The sequence below is a fragment of the Rhinopithecus bieti genome, unplaced genomic scaffold, assembly GCF_001698545.2.
Source record: "Rhinopithecus bieti isolate Rb0 unplaced genomic scaffold, ASM169854v2 scaffold_26302, whole genome shotgun sequence".
Lineage (NCBI taxonomy): Eukaryota > Metazoa > Chordata > Mammalia > Primates > Cercopithecidae > Rhinopithecus > Rhinopithecus bieti.
Window position 1 is genome coordinate 1,111,774 of NW_016812027.1, and position 15,227 is coordinate 1,127,000.

Consider the following 15,227-nt stretch of genomic DNA (forward strand, 5'->3'; position numbering starts at 1 on the left):
ATTAAAACTGAATTATTTTTATACAACATGAAGTGAAGGTGGAACTATTATAAAGTTAATCTGAACACCATAGCTATAGCGCCTTACCTTAAATAATCTAACTTAAAATACTTATTATACTATCTCTTTTCCTAATTTTTATCTTCCAAATTCTACCTTAGTAATTTACCTATCCTTGCATATAAGTTTCAATATATATATTTTTACAATTATCTATAAATAATAGTACTTTAAATGATATTGTTGGGATCATGGCATTTCCAAAACCCTGAGAAACTAATACTGCTCACTTGTGAGACACTTGGTTTAGCCTATTCAGGGACTTCATAATCATGTACAGTCCTAGCATTTATTTGTTTACCAAGTAATAAATTAAATCTAACTTAAAGATTTAAGATGAAATTCAAGATTCAAGAACCAAAATTCCTCAAAATGTAGTTTCTAAACAAAACTAAAAGTAGAGAGGTTAGTTTCAAGGCTATGGCCCAGGCTGACTGGTTGAATTCTAAGTCGTTCATTATAAATTATTCAAAGATGGATGATGTTTATTCTTTCTGATTTTATCTCAGTTAATATTAAGAGAGTCTATAGCAATAGAAGTGATTAAAAGTTTGGAGAAATTATCCTTCAATAAAGGTTAAAGTAAGGCCACATAATTAAATAACTCATTGGTCATTCTTCCAACAGATACTTATATGAATTAGAAACTTAAGCCAGAGGCCGGGCGCGGTGGCTCAAGCCTGTAATCCCAGCACTTTGGGAGGCTGAGGCGGGCGGATCACGAGGTCAGGAGATCGAGACCATCCTGGCTAACACACTGAAACCCCGTCTCTACTAAAAAAATACAAAAAACTAGCCGGGCAAGGTGGTGGGCGCCTGTAGTCCCAGCTACTCGGGAGGCTGAGGCAGGAGAATGGTGTGAACCCGGGAGGCGGAGATTGCAGTGAGCTGAGATCTGGCCACTGCACTCCAGCCTGGGTGACAGAGCGAGACTCCGTCTCAAAAAAAAAAAAAAAAAAAAAAAAAAAAAAAAAAAAAAGAAACTTAAGCCAGAGAAAGGATAAAGGACATTTAAATAGCTGTACTCTGTGGCAAAAAGGAATACTGTGCCACCAATTAAAAAAAAAAAAAAAAAAAAACAGCTCCACTTACTGAGTGCCTACTTTGTGCCAGGCATTGTGCTATGTACTTTAAATAATTATCTCATCCAATAATTACAACAATTCTCAAAACTACATAGGGCTATCCCCATTTTACTGATAAGAAATTTAAGCATGAAGAGATTTTGTAGGTTGCCCAAGATCAAAGAGAGAATAAATGGTGGAAACTGTACTTCCAAGATGGAATGGTTTCAATTTACCAATGTTTGCTGAGTATCTGCAGAGGGTCTATTATGTACAAGGCAATGCTGGGCACTGCAAAGGACACGAAAATGCTTAGAACAGTTTCTGGCACCCAGAAGCTCCCAAGTTAGTTAAAATAATACCCCTGCTCAAGTGTTACAAGAAATTAACTAAAATGTATGTGTGTGAGTGAGGGAGAGAGAGAAAATGCACCGGTGTGTCAAGTGTCATTATGTTATTCCAGACTGGTCATGTCTAGAAAGGTTTCAGAAAGGGGGAAGGAAGGTACCAGTTAAATGCCAGCTACTGCTAAGCATTATACATTACCTTCTTTAATCCTCATTAACAATGAGATGGGCTTTTGTTAATTCATTTTACAATGACAAAAATTGAAACTTAGAAAGAACACATGAAATCTTTCTAAGTATGCGAGATGTGATCCACCTCATCAAGAAGAGAGACTAAACACTTAGCCTAGGGTCTGGCGTTACGCATTAGTGGCTAGGAAAGCCACCAACAGGGCAAAGAATGTTGCAATTCTTGCAGGAACAAAAATCTTAAATTCTTGGTAGCAGACTGATTTTTTTTTCCTCTAACAATCAGAGAATTCCAGACCTTTCCGCTTGTAGAAGCCATCAGGTCCAGCTCCTCTTTTTAAGGAGGAAGCCAAGAACCAAGCAGAGTCTTGCCCAGCATACGAAATGAGAGAGTAGGAAACTGAATAGGAACTTGGAGTTTCTGCCTCCCAGGCCAGGACCTAGTGACATTTTCCAACTATACAGTCACCAATTACTGCAAAGAAAAGGGAGACTGGACATGGTTGAGCAACCACCATATTGTCACCTGTGTCTCATTCAACCAGTGTCTCCCCTAGACTTTTGGCCCACTCTCTTGGGTTTATGTGTCCTACATGGTATCTAGCCAAGAAAAGAAAAACAAGATGGGGAGGGCATTCAGTAGATAAGGTTGCCATAAAGGAAGATTCAAGGAAATTTTAAGGGATTTCTGCTTTTCTTCTGGCTTGCCAACCTTGTGATATGAGCATGTGGATTTTGGCACTCCACATTCTGCGGTGGCAGATGTCAACTTAGACTTCTTCAGAGAAATTTATACATTTGAACCCACAACTGCTTCCTAAGTATGTTAGAGTTCAATTGAAGTATTCTCACCTGTCTGAGAATTGTCTCCTGAATCACGATGAATCTTGTGAATCTAAAGTCGTTCAAAAGTTTGGTAAAACAAGAGAAAGATTTTAAATATGCCATTTGCTATATTTCTCATCAAACAATTTAGTTAAAAAGCTCTGAAGACTTGAAGAAAGCAAGAAGCTGCACATATAATATGAACAGATGAAAGACATACACCAAGTGGTACTACTCCAAAGGCTCTGTTACTTTCAGACACTTATAGAACGGTTGAGCCTGAGAGCAGGAAGGTACCCAAGGCATATACTCTCTAGACAGGACATCTACTTTTCCAGTCAGCTACTGTCTCATTTTGACAGCCTACAGAAATGCAGAAAGATAAAAGATATAATTAAATTTTGGTTTTTTTATAAGGCTAACATACAACCTGTTTGTGTCAGATATGTTATAAAATTTTCCTGTGCTCCAGAAGTAATCTGAATTTAAGCCTAGGAGTTAAAAACATTTCCTGCAAAGCTCTTCAAATGCTCAATTATAGACAGTCAATTTATAAAATGTTTTCTCAGGATGAGATCTGAACTTTAGATGCAGTTTGGCACCTAGTTCTTTCTCATTACCAATTTTTTTTTTTGTTAATGATTTTGTACTAATGCTCAATAAATATCTGTCAAATGACAAAATGAAGTCATTAACACTAGAAATAATAAGTGTGCTTCCTTTGAGATCCTGCATTTCTTGTTTTATAACTGACCCCAACACTGTTAGTGGGGCACATTTAGTTCTATCAAACTTACAATCATGCTGCTTCACTGCTAAATCCACCTACTTTCAAGTGCTCAGACCATTACATCTTTGTAGCCACTCAATGAATGGGGTAGGTTAACTTGAAAAATAAGACAGATGAGCATGTAGGACGTCTGCAGAGGCAGATTAATATGGCTTAGCAACATCAACTGTAATAGCCAGAAATCCTGTCTGCGGAGGCCAAAGCAACTCCATGTTGGATGCTAATCCGCCATGTTGACTTCTGATTAACCCCAGTTCCGGGATGGCCTCCAAGATTACTATTTTATCTACTGTTCCTTGTGTAAGAAGAGCATGTACTTACCGTAAATCCTGCCCTTACATCAGAACAACCTTGACCATAAATCCTGCCCTTAGGCAGATTCACATAGATAGCATTTCTTGGCTTTCCCTACAAGTGTCCTACACACTCCTTTCCTCTAGTATATAAGTGCTGGGTCTGTGGGTAATGGAACAGGGATCCATTATCTTGTCTTGCCACCACCCAATGCACAGACGTGGCTTCTGTTCATAAGTTCCTATTAGATGTTTCTTTCCGACGAACGGGATTCATTAGCCTCTTTCTTTGGCCTCTCAGCTTCCTCGGACTTTGGGGTAGGTGTGCACAGGCCTGCCCACCCTGACATGTGTGGTAAGCCAGGCCAGGAGCTGAGAGACCAAGAAATGGAGGAAATCTTGTGGTGGGCATCCACTTTTATGTGGAATGCTGTGGCTCACATTTCAGATGATTGTGGACTACCCTGTGAGTGTGGGGATGACCCCAAATGCCAGTGGGTTTAACTGAGCGCCATCCATCACACTGTGGTCTGGAAGGGTGGCGGGCAGCCAATGCCGTAAGATGACTGCCTCTCAGCGGGAGCCAGCCGGCAGCAGATGCAAAAGTAAAACAGCCAGCCAGGCGCAATAGCTCACTCCTGTAATCCCAGCACTTTGGGAGGCTGAGGCTGGTGGATCACTTCAGGTCAGGAGTTCGAGACCAGCCTGGCCAACATGGTGAAACCCCCTCTCTACTAAAAATACAGTATTAGCTGGGTGTGGTGGCAGGCACCTGTAGTCCCAGCTACTCAGGAGGCTGAGGCAGAAGAATCACTTGAACCTGAGAGGCAGAGGTTGCAGTGAGCAGAGATCATGCCATCGCACTCCAGCCTGGGCAACAGAGCGAGACTCCGTGTCAAAAAAAAAAAAAAAGTAAAACAGCTTCAGTAGGAATTACAATTAGGAAAAAGTTTTTTTTTTAAAGGGCCCTACAGTCAAAAGTAAACTTAGTTAAAACTGAAATTTGGGCTGCATATGTATACATATGTATTAAGGCCTGTGCACTCTGTAAAACTTCTGAGTCCACCGAATTCTGTTTCTCCATTTACTTCTGTCTGTTCCTCCTTCCTCTTGCCACACGAGGGATCTAAAAAAAGGAATTTCCAACAGCCTGGGATCCCTTGGGGAAAACAGATGGCATCAAAGACGCCTCTTTTGGGGAAGAATCTCTTTTTCCTCATGAAACCCAAGAGTAGTAAGCAGACAGATTCTACTCAGGTCTAAAACTGCACTCTTTTGCATTGTGTTATCTGATCTCTGGTTAGTGTGTGGGGAGGTGGGGGGTGGGGCACAGAGATTACTTTGTACTGTGAGAGTTGTTCACCTTGTCTGTAATGGCTAGCAGTCACGGGCAACAGCTATATCGTTAGAGGTGGCTGACAGCAGTTGTTTACAGCAAGTGGTTATTACTCCAAGGGCTACTCATTTCTTGGCATGTTTGGATTTAAAAAGTGTGGTTTAGGCCCCAAAACTTCCATGCTTTCTTGGCCCTGTTCCTTAAAGCCAGTAATATAAGAATATACTGGCACCCTGAAGTCAGTAATATAAGAAACAAGCTAAGTTGAAGAGAAGACACTTTTCCTGGCAATCTTGTTTTCAGATAATGCTATTTAGGTCTAAGTTCTGTGTCTTTGAGATGTAAATCTTCTCTACCTTGTTTCATGTGAGTCATGTCTTTGGGTGGGTTGTGTAAAGGTGGGGAGAGAGCTATTTGAGAACTGGCAAATGAAGAATCTTGTAAATCTAGAAGATCTGCTTCTGTTTGTGTGTATGTCTATATATATTTAGTGTGTTGTGTATGTGATAGATCATTACCAAAATATATGACAGAGCTCTAATTTGGCTTAAAGAAAAAGTAAGTTCTGGCTGAGCACAGTGGCTCACGCCTGTAATCCCAGCACTTTGGGAGGCCGAGGCAGGTGGATCACCTGAGGTCAGGAGTTTGAGACCAGCCTAACCAATATGGTGAAACCCCGTCTCAACTAAAAATACAAAAATTAGCCAGGCAGGGTGGTGTGCGCCTGTAGTCCCAGCTACTCAGGAGGCTGAGCAGGAGAATTGCTTGAACCCAGGAGGCGGAGGTTACAGTGAGCTGAGATCGTGCCACTACACTCCAGCCTGGGTAACAGAGCGAGACTCTGTCTCAAAAAAAAAAAGTTATTATCAGAAATATAGAAACCGACTCACATACCTTTTAGTTCAGCTAACTTTAGTAATCTTTCAAATAAAACTAGTTTCAAAGTTCTTTTCAGTAATTTGAAATCTTAAAGACTGTTATGTTAAATTAAGTAATCCTAGGTTTTTACATGGAAATTAGGGTTACTAAGAGTTAAAGCAGTAGCTAATATATGTAATTAAAACTACTAGATATAAGAGAAACAATTCTATATCAAAGTGAATAAATAAAGATGTGTTTTGGTAAATAAGTTTATCAAAACATGAAGATGAAGTTTTGCGTAAAGGAAGAGTAACTACATAGTTTAGAGGCTATTTAAAGGTTGTTTTAAAATGAATGAAAAATGATACAGATAAAACTAGATGGATAGAAAGGGAAAGGATAAAAGTATAGAGAATGAGGAACTTTTGATTGATTCCTGAGCAGCCGCGTGATCACCTATGGCATGGAGCTGTAGCTGTGCTGTGCTCAGTTACTAAAAGGTAAGAGTGGAAGGTACCAGTGGAACTCAGAGCCAACTCCTAAGGAGTTGGTATAATTGGATACATAAATAAATGCAAACCAATAAGGAAAAGTGAAATATTCAGTCCCTTGGTTATTTTCTATAACAGCTAAAATAAGAGTGCCAGATTGGGCCTTGAGGCTGGACCAAGCTCAAATGTGGGTCCATCTGAGCTCAGATCACTAGCCTCAAAGCTATCTACAAGGGGAAAATAATGACAGGGCAACAGAAAGTACCTCTGAGACCTGTGGTTGCCAAGAAGGTAGTCAATGTGGGGGAAGGGCAAAACCAAGTAACTGCTGAAACCAGAGGGTACTGTGTGAAGGAACTGTTCCCTTTTGTAGATAGGTATCATTAGCTCCCTGGGTAAACCTTTTGTTGAATTGTGAGAGTAACTAATTTGGAGCAGTGTCTTTGGTTTTAAATGCTGCAGAGTGGAAAAATGTGTTTGGGTTGATGCAGGATCCCCAGCTCACTACTGAACAATCACAGATGGTTATATGTGATCCAGACACATGGGAGATTATTCCTGAGAGAACAGCCAGCCTGGTGGACTGGATAAAAGCCTCTGTAAGATCTGTTTACCCTGAGAAGGGGGTCAGCCCCAATGCTATGTGGAGTACCCCAGATGAAGCAGCTGATATGCTTTGTCTACAAGCCATGTGGGACTGGCTTTATGACAGGGATATTCACCCCATCAATGTGCCTACTACCCAGGTCATGGTAAATGCTGTGGTTAAGCGTGTGTGTCTGGTGATGGGGTGGGGGGTGGAAGGGACTTTTGCATGCGCACTTCATTACTGATGCAAAATTAAAAGTTCAGGAAGCCTCAAATTTCTGTCTCAACTTCCCCTCATGGTTCTTACAGATGCTAATAAAAACATTAGACTAATTACAAGAGCGTGGGGAAGGCAAAAAGGAGAGTCAAAGGACTTATCCTAGGGAGGTGAAAATTTTAAAAGTTACTAAAAAAAGGTAAATTTTAAAAAATTGATAGGGGTGAAACTAAGAGAAGAAAAGAAAGGGAGTCATGGAATTTGTCCCAGCAGGGTGGAAATCTTGGTTATTAAGAAATTGAATTGGCTGGGCATGGTGGCTCACACCTATAATCCCAGCACTTTGGGAGGCCGAGGCAGGTGGATCACAAGGTCGGGAGATTGAGACCATCCTGGCTAACACAGTGAAACCCCGTCTCTACTAAAAATACAAAAATTAGCCAGGTGTGGTGGCAGGTGCCTGTAGTCCCAGTCACTTGGGAGGCTGAGGCAGGAGAATGGCATCAACCCAGGAGGCGGAGCTTGCAGTGAGCCTAGATCGTGCCACTGCTCTCTAGCCTGGGCAACAGGGTGAGACTCCGTCTCTCTTTAAAAAAAAAAAAAAAAAAAAAAAAAAAAAGAATTGAATAATCTGAACTTCGACTAGGTTCAAAACTTCTTAATATAACACTACCAAAAGCTGGATGGACCATAATAAGCCCATGCTTTTCTCCCAACATTACAGGGACCCAAACCAATTTTCTGTATTTACCCTAGATTGGACAATACTTTTTTGAAAAATCAAAAGGTAAAGATTAAAATGAGAAAAGTGATCAACAATTGCCTGGGGCAATGTTGAGGTAATTAATCAAGACACACTGACCAAAGTGCCCAGGTCCCTTGGCTCAATCCCCTGCTGCAAACCCAAAGCCTTTTTGACAAGACGGTAAAATGGTCTAGGGGTGAAAAAGAGAAGTTCCTGGAACCAGAACATAAAAATATAAGGGTTGATAGAATTATGAAAGTTGAAATGTTTAAATAGGTTTTATGTAAAGTGGTTATAATCTCCTTTCCCTAAATGTTTTATGAAAATGGATATTACATCTGACTGCTGAAACATTTCACCTACCTAGTACCACAGAAGAGAAGGCATGCAAATCTGCCCTTTGAGCAATATTAATTGGACATGCTAAATGGGAATAAGACTGCGTGAGCCCACAGAATGTAGCATGCCAGAGTGCTTGTAGGGATAAATTCTTCACTCGACAGCCCTTAGTGAATCATTTACTAGGGCGTATGGGGGTAATCCCAGAGAAACACTCTGATGGGGATTGCAGTGCCCGAAAAGAGTCCCATGATAAAATGGAAATGGTTTACATAGGATCTTGCTATCTGGAGAGTACAAGGAGGAGACACTCATGAGCAGAGAGCCTCTTTTTTCCCTAGGACTGACTCTGAAACTGTGTGAGGAGCTGCTGGATTCTACAGTGCCCGACAAACAGCACCCTCATCTGACTGACAAAGAGCTGCTTGGTTTGTGGGTTCCATGATGAACGGGCAATGTCCTGTTTGGAAGACTGCTACTCTGATTGTAAAGGATACTTTTGTGAGCAAAATTTACTTCTTCCCTCTACCTGAGTTCTCCAGAATTTGGAAACTTCATGAGTATTCTTATTTTATGGCAATGTAGTTATTTGCATAAATTTAGTAAGAATCTGTTTTGTTTTGTAAGAGGACACAATTGGAAGCACTGCTTATTTCACCAAGGCTTTGACTAGAATCACGTATTTTCAGATATAACCAGACTGCTTTGAGGAATTGACACTGACTTTACAGAGCCGATAAAAAGTCCTTTGGAAAGACTAACTTGGTATGTTATCTAAATGGTTCCCTTACAAGGTTCCTGGCCTGTGGTAAGTAAATAATACCACTTTCTGACAGGCCCAGGAACCAAGATATTTTGGGAACTAAAGAAGAGAGGAATTTGTACAGGTATAGTACCTATGTATAGGTATTACAAGCATAGTCTAACGGGGAATCCTTAGTCTCAAGGCTTTTAAAATGTCAAATCCAAAATTCCTTATAAAGTTCCAGCAAAGCCAACTGAAAAGCAGCCTATATGACCAATAACTATTCTTGCTACATTTCAGGCAAATAATTAGGCCAAGTACAGTGAGACTAACATTTATTTTGCAAATAAAGCAAATAAATTGGTCCTAGAATTTTTTTATTTTTTATTTTTCATTATTCCTGAAATACTAAGGTACTATAATTTATCCTTGGTAGAAATAGGGAAACTGGAGAGAGAAAAACTTAGATTCTAGTCCAACCACTATTTTCTTTTCTTTTCTTTCTTTCTTTTTTTTTTTTTTTTTGAGACAGTCTCATACTGTTGTCCAGGCTGGAGTGCAGTGGTGCAAACTTGGCTCACTGCAGCTTCTGCCTCCCAGGTCCAAACTATTTTTGGGTCTCAGCCACCCAAGTAGCTGGGATTACAGGCATGCGCCACCACACCCAGCTAATTTTTGTAGTTTTAGTAGAGACAGGGTTTTCCCATGTTGGTCAAGCTGGTCTCCAACTCCTGAGCTGAAGCAATCTGCCCTCCTTAGCCTCCCAAAGTGCTGGGATTACAGGCACCACCGTACCTGGTCCTGAAATACTGTTCTTGAGTTTTTATTATTTGCCTACAATTTGGGCTAAACCTGAATTATTTCCTGGCTACAACAAGTCTCTAAAGAAGAACCAAGTTTTAATTTTCTTCATGATGCTTTTAGTTGGCTAACAGGCTTTTTTGTTGTTGTTGTTCTGGCACACGAATTCTCTTTCAATTGTCATTACATTTCTACTATTCAAATTATTAATGTTAAGTATCTCTCATTGTCTTACTACTTCTGAGAAAACTGAAGTCATGGTATTTCTAAGAGTAGAGATGATCCAACAGACTGTGAACCTCCCTCATTTGGTATTCCACTGGGCCTGACCTGTTTTCCATTGCCAATGTACTGCTACTAAAGCTACAGCCACCCTCCCTGCAGGCTAAGAGACCATCACGGAAGAGGAAGAGTGCATGAGATTGTAAGAGCTGACTTTGGGAGGCTGGAGTGTAGAAGCCAAAGCAACTCCATCTTGGATGCTATTCTGCCATGTTGTCTTCTGATTAACCCCAGTTCTGAGAAGGCCTCCAAGATTCCCAAATTATCTATTGTTCCTTGGGTAAAAGCACATACATACTGTAAACACGACCATTAGGTCAAATAACCCTGATGTTATCATACTTCAATTGTCCTACACATCCCTCTGAATCACCCTTTCTGCATGGCATATAAGCCCTGGGTCTGGGGGTAATGGTGCAGGGATTCACCATCTTGTCTCACTGCTGCCAGAGACACAGACAGGGCTTCTGTTCTTAAGTTTGTATTAATATTCCTTTCTAAGAAACTAGAGTTGTCAGTCTCTTTCTGTGGCCTCTCAGCTTCCTCAGACTTTGCGGGGTAGGTCTGCATAGGCCTGCCCACTGCAGAACACCATCTATGACAGATACAGGTTAAAGGTTTCAGCTTGACTGAACCACTGAAAAATCATCACGTAAAACTGAAGTGTGAAAATAGGATTTTCTACCAACTCGTCTGCTCAGTCCATTCCACATAATTACAGAAACAATTACATGACCAACCTGTGTGATATCTTGGTCGAAATGTGACTAAGGGCTGTGACTCATTTATCCCATAATTATGGGACATTTTTATTTCTTCTGTGAAGAACTGTTTCATGCTTTCCTTCAGGGATAAAGACCATTTGCTATACAGCCACTTACTGAGCTTGGTGTGAATTTTTTATATGATACCAAACGAATAAAACTTTTGCCTTGCAAATTGTTCTTTCAAATAGCTTTAACACAAAAACAAGTGATTTTTAAGTGCTTAGCTTTTCTTTCTGAATCAAGATGCATCTCTCCTTTAGAAGCTGTGTCCCATGGCTCCCTATGTTATTTAAAAACAAAACAAAAACAAACAAAACACAACAAAAAACCCTTTCTCACGTATCGTCTGCCCCTTGGGCCAGCTGATTGGCTCGTGGAACTCTTGCGATGTCAACATGGGTTTTGTGTTCTGTCTAGAGTGGAGCCAGCTAAAGCACAAGGCCAGTAGGTGCATACGTACATCCTGCTTTCGGGATGGAAATGTACCCCAGCCACTAGGTACAGGAAGAAGCAGGGATGACAGGTACCAATTCCATCTGCTGAGATGGCTCTGGTCTGTTCTTCTCCACATATAATGTGGCATTTGGCACTTTGAGCTGAACACCACCCCCCTCCCCACACACACACACAAACTAGCTCACCTGCCTCTGCTGGGCTCTCTGCATGCCTATGGCTAGCAACCCAGCATGGAGATAACTCCTTGCTCTATAAGCAGAGACTCTTCCTGGCTGCGGCAGCATCTGCCGTCAGGAACCCTATTTTGGGACCAACTTAATGATGCTCTGTGCCAAGAGCAGGGCCAGCAGACCTTTCCCTGTCACATCCCAGCAGTGTTGGGTTTTCACTGAAGCTGACTCCGATTATCCACGTACCTCTTCCAGATACCCCACTGTACAACTAATGATTCACTTGGATGACAAAATTCTCCTAGAACCAGAATTTTCCTGTGGACCCTACACTTACCAGTCATTTAAACTCAGTAGGAATTATTCTAAAATTATTTCCTTCTTAATACTCAGTTGAGTTCATTGGGAGAATAGATATGGAATGAGTGGGTCTGTGGTTTGGCATTCTCTCTGGTAGGCAGCCAGGGGGATGAACTTTGCTCCACAACCATCTCTTATGTGTTTCCCACATGCTGGCAGCATGACATCTGCAGTCTAATCATGATGGCACTCTTGCACAAGGGGAGGTATCCTCATTGCTTGGAACAGGCAGGGAAGCTGAGGTTTAAGAGGTTAAGAAACTTGCCCAAGCCACAAAGGTAGTACGCAGAGCCAATTTCAAACGCGTCCCTCTGGCTCTAAAACCATTTGCTCTGCCACACTGCTGTTTACAGTGAAGCCCCAGAAGGGACGTGCCAGGTCCAGGCTTGTTAAACTGGGGTCAAGGAAACACCCCTGCATTAGTGCGGGACATCTCTCTGAAACAGTTTTCCTTGAAATTTCGGGGGGGAAGTGAGTATCTCTTATCAAAAGGTTTTGTCATGTGCAAGCTAACTCAAAGCGAAGGGACGGGGATTCAATGGCATCAATGTCCCATGCCAGTCAGTCTCTCTGTAGTGTGGTGCATGTTTCTCCTCTTGTAAAAGCTTCAAATGTAGAATATTCTCATGTGCAGCAGTGACTGGGAAGTTTGATTTTGTGTGTTACTGGGGAAACTGAAGGCTTTAGTGCTCAGTTTGTGCAATGTGAATACTGCTGTCCTTGGCCTGTGAAACTCTTTGCCAGAGCTCAAAGCAGGGATTCCTCAGCAAGTCCTTGAAGGCTTACTGCTTGTTTCAGGGAGAAAAATAATTTCAAATCTTCAATTACTTAAAAATATTGTAAGTTGCCACAAATTTTGCTGTCCTTGTGCTAAATGCTTTGTTTACAAACATCTGATTTTGCTTGGTTCTAAAAAGCACTATGAATTCTGAGTTATGTATTTGTGTGCATGTGTGCATGATTTCAGGGTCATTTGTCTCTTAAATAATCATTTAAAAATCCTATTTATCTACACACCCACCAGAATGTCTAAAATTAAAAAGAAGTTTTGTCAAGGCTATGGAATAACTGGAACTCTCATAGTTGGAGGGAGTATAAAATTGTACAACCACTTTGGAAAAAAGGCCTGCCAGTTTCTTTTAAAATTAGCCATCCACCTACTACACAGTCCAACAGTCCCACTCCTAAGTGTTTACTCAAGGCAAACAGAAGCATATAGTCACAAGAAAACTTGTCTAAGAATGTTCAAAGCAGCCAAAAGCTGGAAACAGCCCTGGAGTCCATCAGCAGAAGTAGCTTCTCCACACTGTGATAGACTGATGCAAAGGAATATTCCGTAATAAAAAGGAAAAAAAAAAAAATGATACATACAGTGCAGATGAATCTCAAAAACATTATGAGTGAGAGAAGCCAACCACGACAGTATACACTCAAGCTCTAATCTATGATTAAGTAATTCAGAAAAGCGGTCACCTCTAGGGGCGAGCAGGATGGGTGGGCAGAGATAGACTGAAGGGGCACGAGGGGACTTTTGGGATGGCGAGGTTTGGTATTGTGATGGGACTGAGGTTCCAGTATTATATGCTTTGTCAAAACTCTCGGAAGGGATTGCTGACAAGAGAGCTGAAGGGAACAGCTCTGGTCTGCAGCTTCCAGCGAGATTGATGCAGAAGGCGGGTGAATTCTGCATTTCCAATTGAGGTACCCAGTTCATCTCACTAGGACTGGCCGGACAGTGGGTGCAGACCACAGAGGGCAAGCCGAAGCAGGGTGGGGCATCGCCTCACCTGGGAAACATAAGGGGTCAGGGAATTCCCTCCCCTATCCAAGGGAAGCCATGAGGGACTGTGTCCTGAGGAATGGTGCATTCTGGCCCAGATACTGCACTTTTCCCACAGTCTTTGCAACCCGCAGACCAGGAGATTCTCTCTGGTGTCAACGCTACCATGGCCCTGGGTTTCAAGCACAAAACTGGGTGGCCGTTTGGATAGACACTGAGCTAGCTGCAGGAGATTTTTTCATATCCCAGTGCTGTCTGGAACACCAGCGAGACAGAACCATTCACTCTCCTAGAAAGGAGACTGAAGCCAGGGAGCCAAGTGGTCTGGCTCGGCGGATCCCACCCCCACGGAGCCCAGCAAGCTTAGATACACTGGCTTGAAATTCTTGCTGCCAGCACAGCAGTCTAAGGTCAACCTGGGATGCTTAAGCTTGGTGTGGGGAGGGGTATCTGCATTGCTGAAGCTTGAGGAGGTGCTTTTACCCTCATAGTGTAAACAAAGCCGCCAGGAAGTTTGAACTGGGCAGAGCCCACGGCAGCTCAGCAAGGCCGCTGTGGCCAGATTGCCTCTCTAGATTCCTCCTCTCTGGGCAAGGCAGCAGCCCCAGTCAGGGACTTATAGATAAAACCCCCGTCTCCCTGGGACAGAGCACCCCGGGAAAGGAGTGGCTGTGGGCACAGCTTTGGCAGACTTAAATGTCCCAGCCTGACAGCTTTGAGGAGAGCAGCAGATCTCCCAGCACAACGTTCAAGCTCTGCTAAGGTCAGACTGCCTCCTCAAGTGTGTCCCTGATCCCATGTATCCTGACTAGGAGATACCTCCCAGTAGGGGCCAACAGACACCTCATACAGGAGAGCTCTGGCTGGCATCTGGCTGGTGCCCCTCTGGGCTAAAGCTTCCAGAGGAAGGATCAGGGAGCAATCTTTGCTGTTCTGCAGCCTCTACTGGTGATACCCAGGCAAACAGGGTCTGCAGTGGACCTCCAGCAAACTCCAGCAGACCTGCAGCAGAGGGGCCTGTTAGAAGGAAAACTAATAAACAGAAAGGAATAGCATCAACATCAACAAAAAGGATGTCTACTCAGAGACCCCATTCAAGGTCACCAACATGAAAGACAAACGTGGATAAATCCATGAAGATGGAGAGAAACCAGGGCAACAAGCCTGAAAATTCCAAAACCAGAACGCCTCTTCTCCTCCAAAGGATCACAACTCCTTGCCAGCAAGGGAACAAAACTGGACAGAGAATGAGTTTGACGAATTGACAGAAGTAAGCTTCAGAAGGTGGCTAATAACAAACTCTCTGAGCTAAAGGAGCATGTTCTAACCCAATGCAAAGAAACTAAGAACCTTGAAAAAAGGTTAGATGAATTGCTAACTAGAATAACCAGTTTAGAGAAGAACATAAATGACTTGATGGAGCTGAAAAATACAGCAGGAACTTCGTGAAGCATACACAAGTATCAATAGCCGAATCGATCAAGCAGAAGAAAGGATATCAGAGATTGAAGATCAACGTAATGAAATAAAGCAAGAAGACAAGATTAGAGAAAAAAGAATGAAAAGGAACAAACAAGGCCTACAAGAAATATGGAATTTTGTGAAAAGACCAAACCTACATTTGATTGGTGTACCTGAAAGTGACGGGGAGAATGGAACCAAGTTGGAAAACACTCTTCAGGATATTATCCAGGAGAACTTCCCCAACCTAGCAAGACAGG

At 42.2% G+C, this 15,227-nt stretch overlaps 1 protein-coding gene across 3 annotated transcripts in view; it reads right to left on the minus strand.

Moving 5' to 3' along the window:
• The window catches only part of PDE8B (phosphodiesterase 8B), a 210,938-nt gene that overhangs the window by 25,749 nt on the left and 169,962 nt on the right, over positions 1-15,227 (minus strand). For all 3 annotated transcript variants that reach the window (XM_017895530.1, XM_017895532.1, XM_017895529.1), the window contains one exon: positions 2,513-2,555. In XM_017895530.1, coding sequence (XP_017751019.1) covers positions 2,513-2,555 — 43 coding nt within the window. The remainder of the gene's footprint in view (positions 1-2,512; positions 2,556-15,227) is intronic.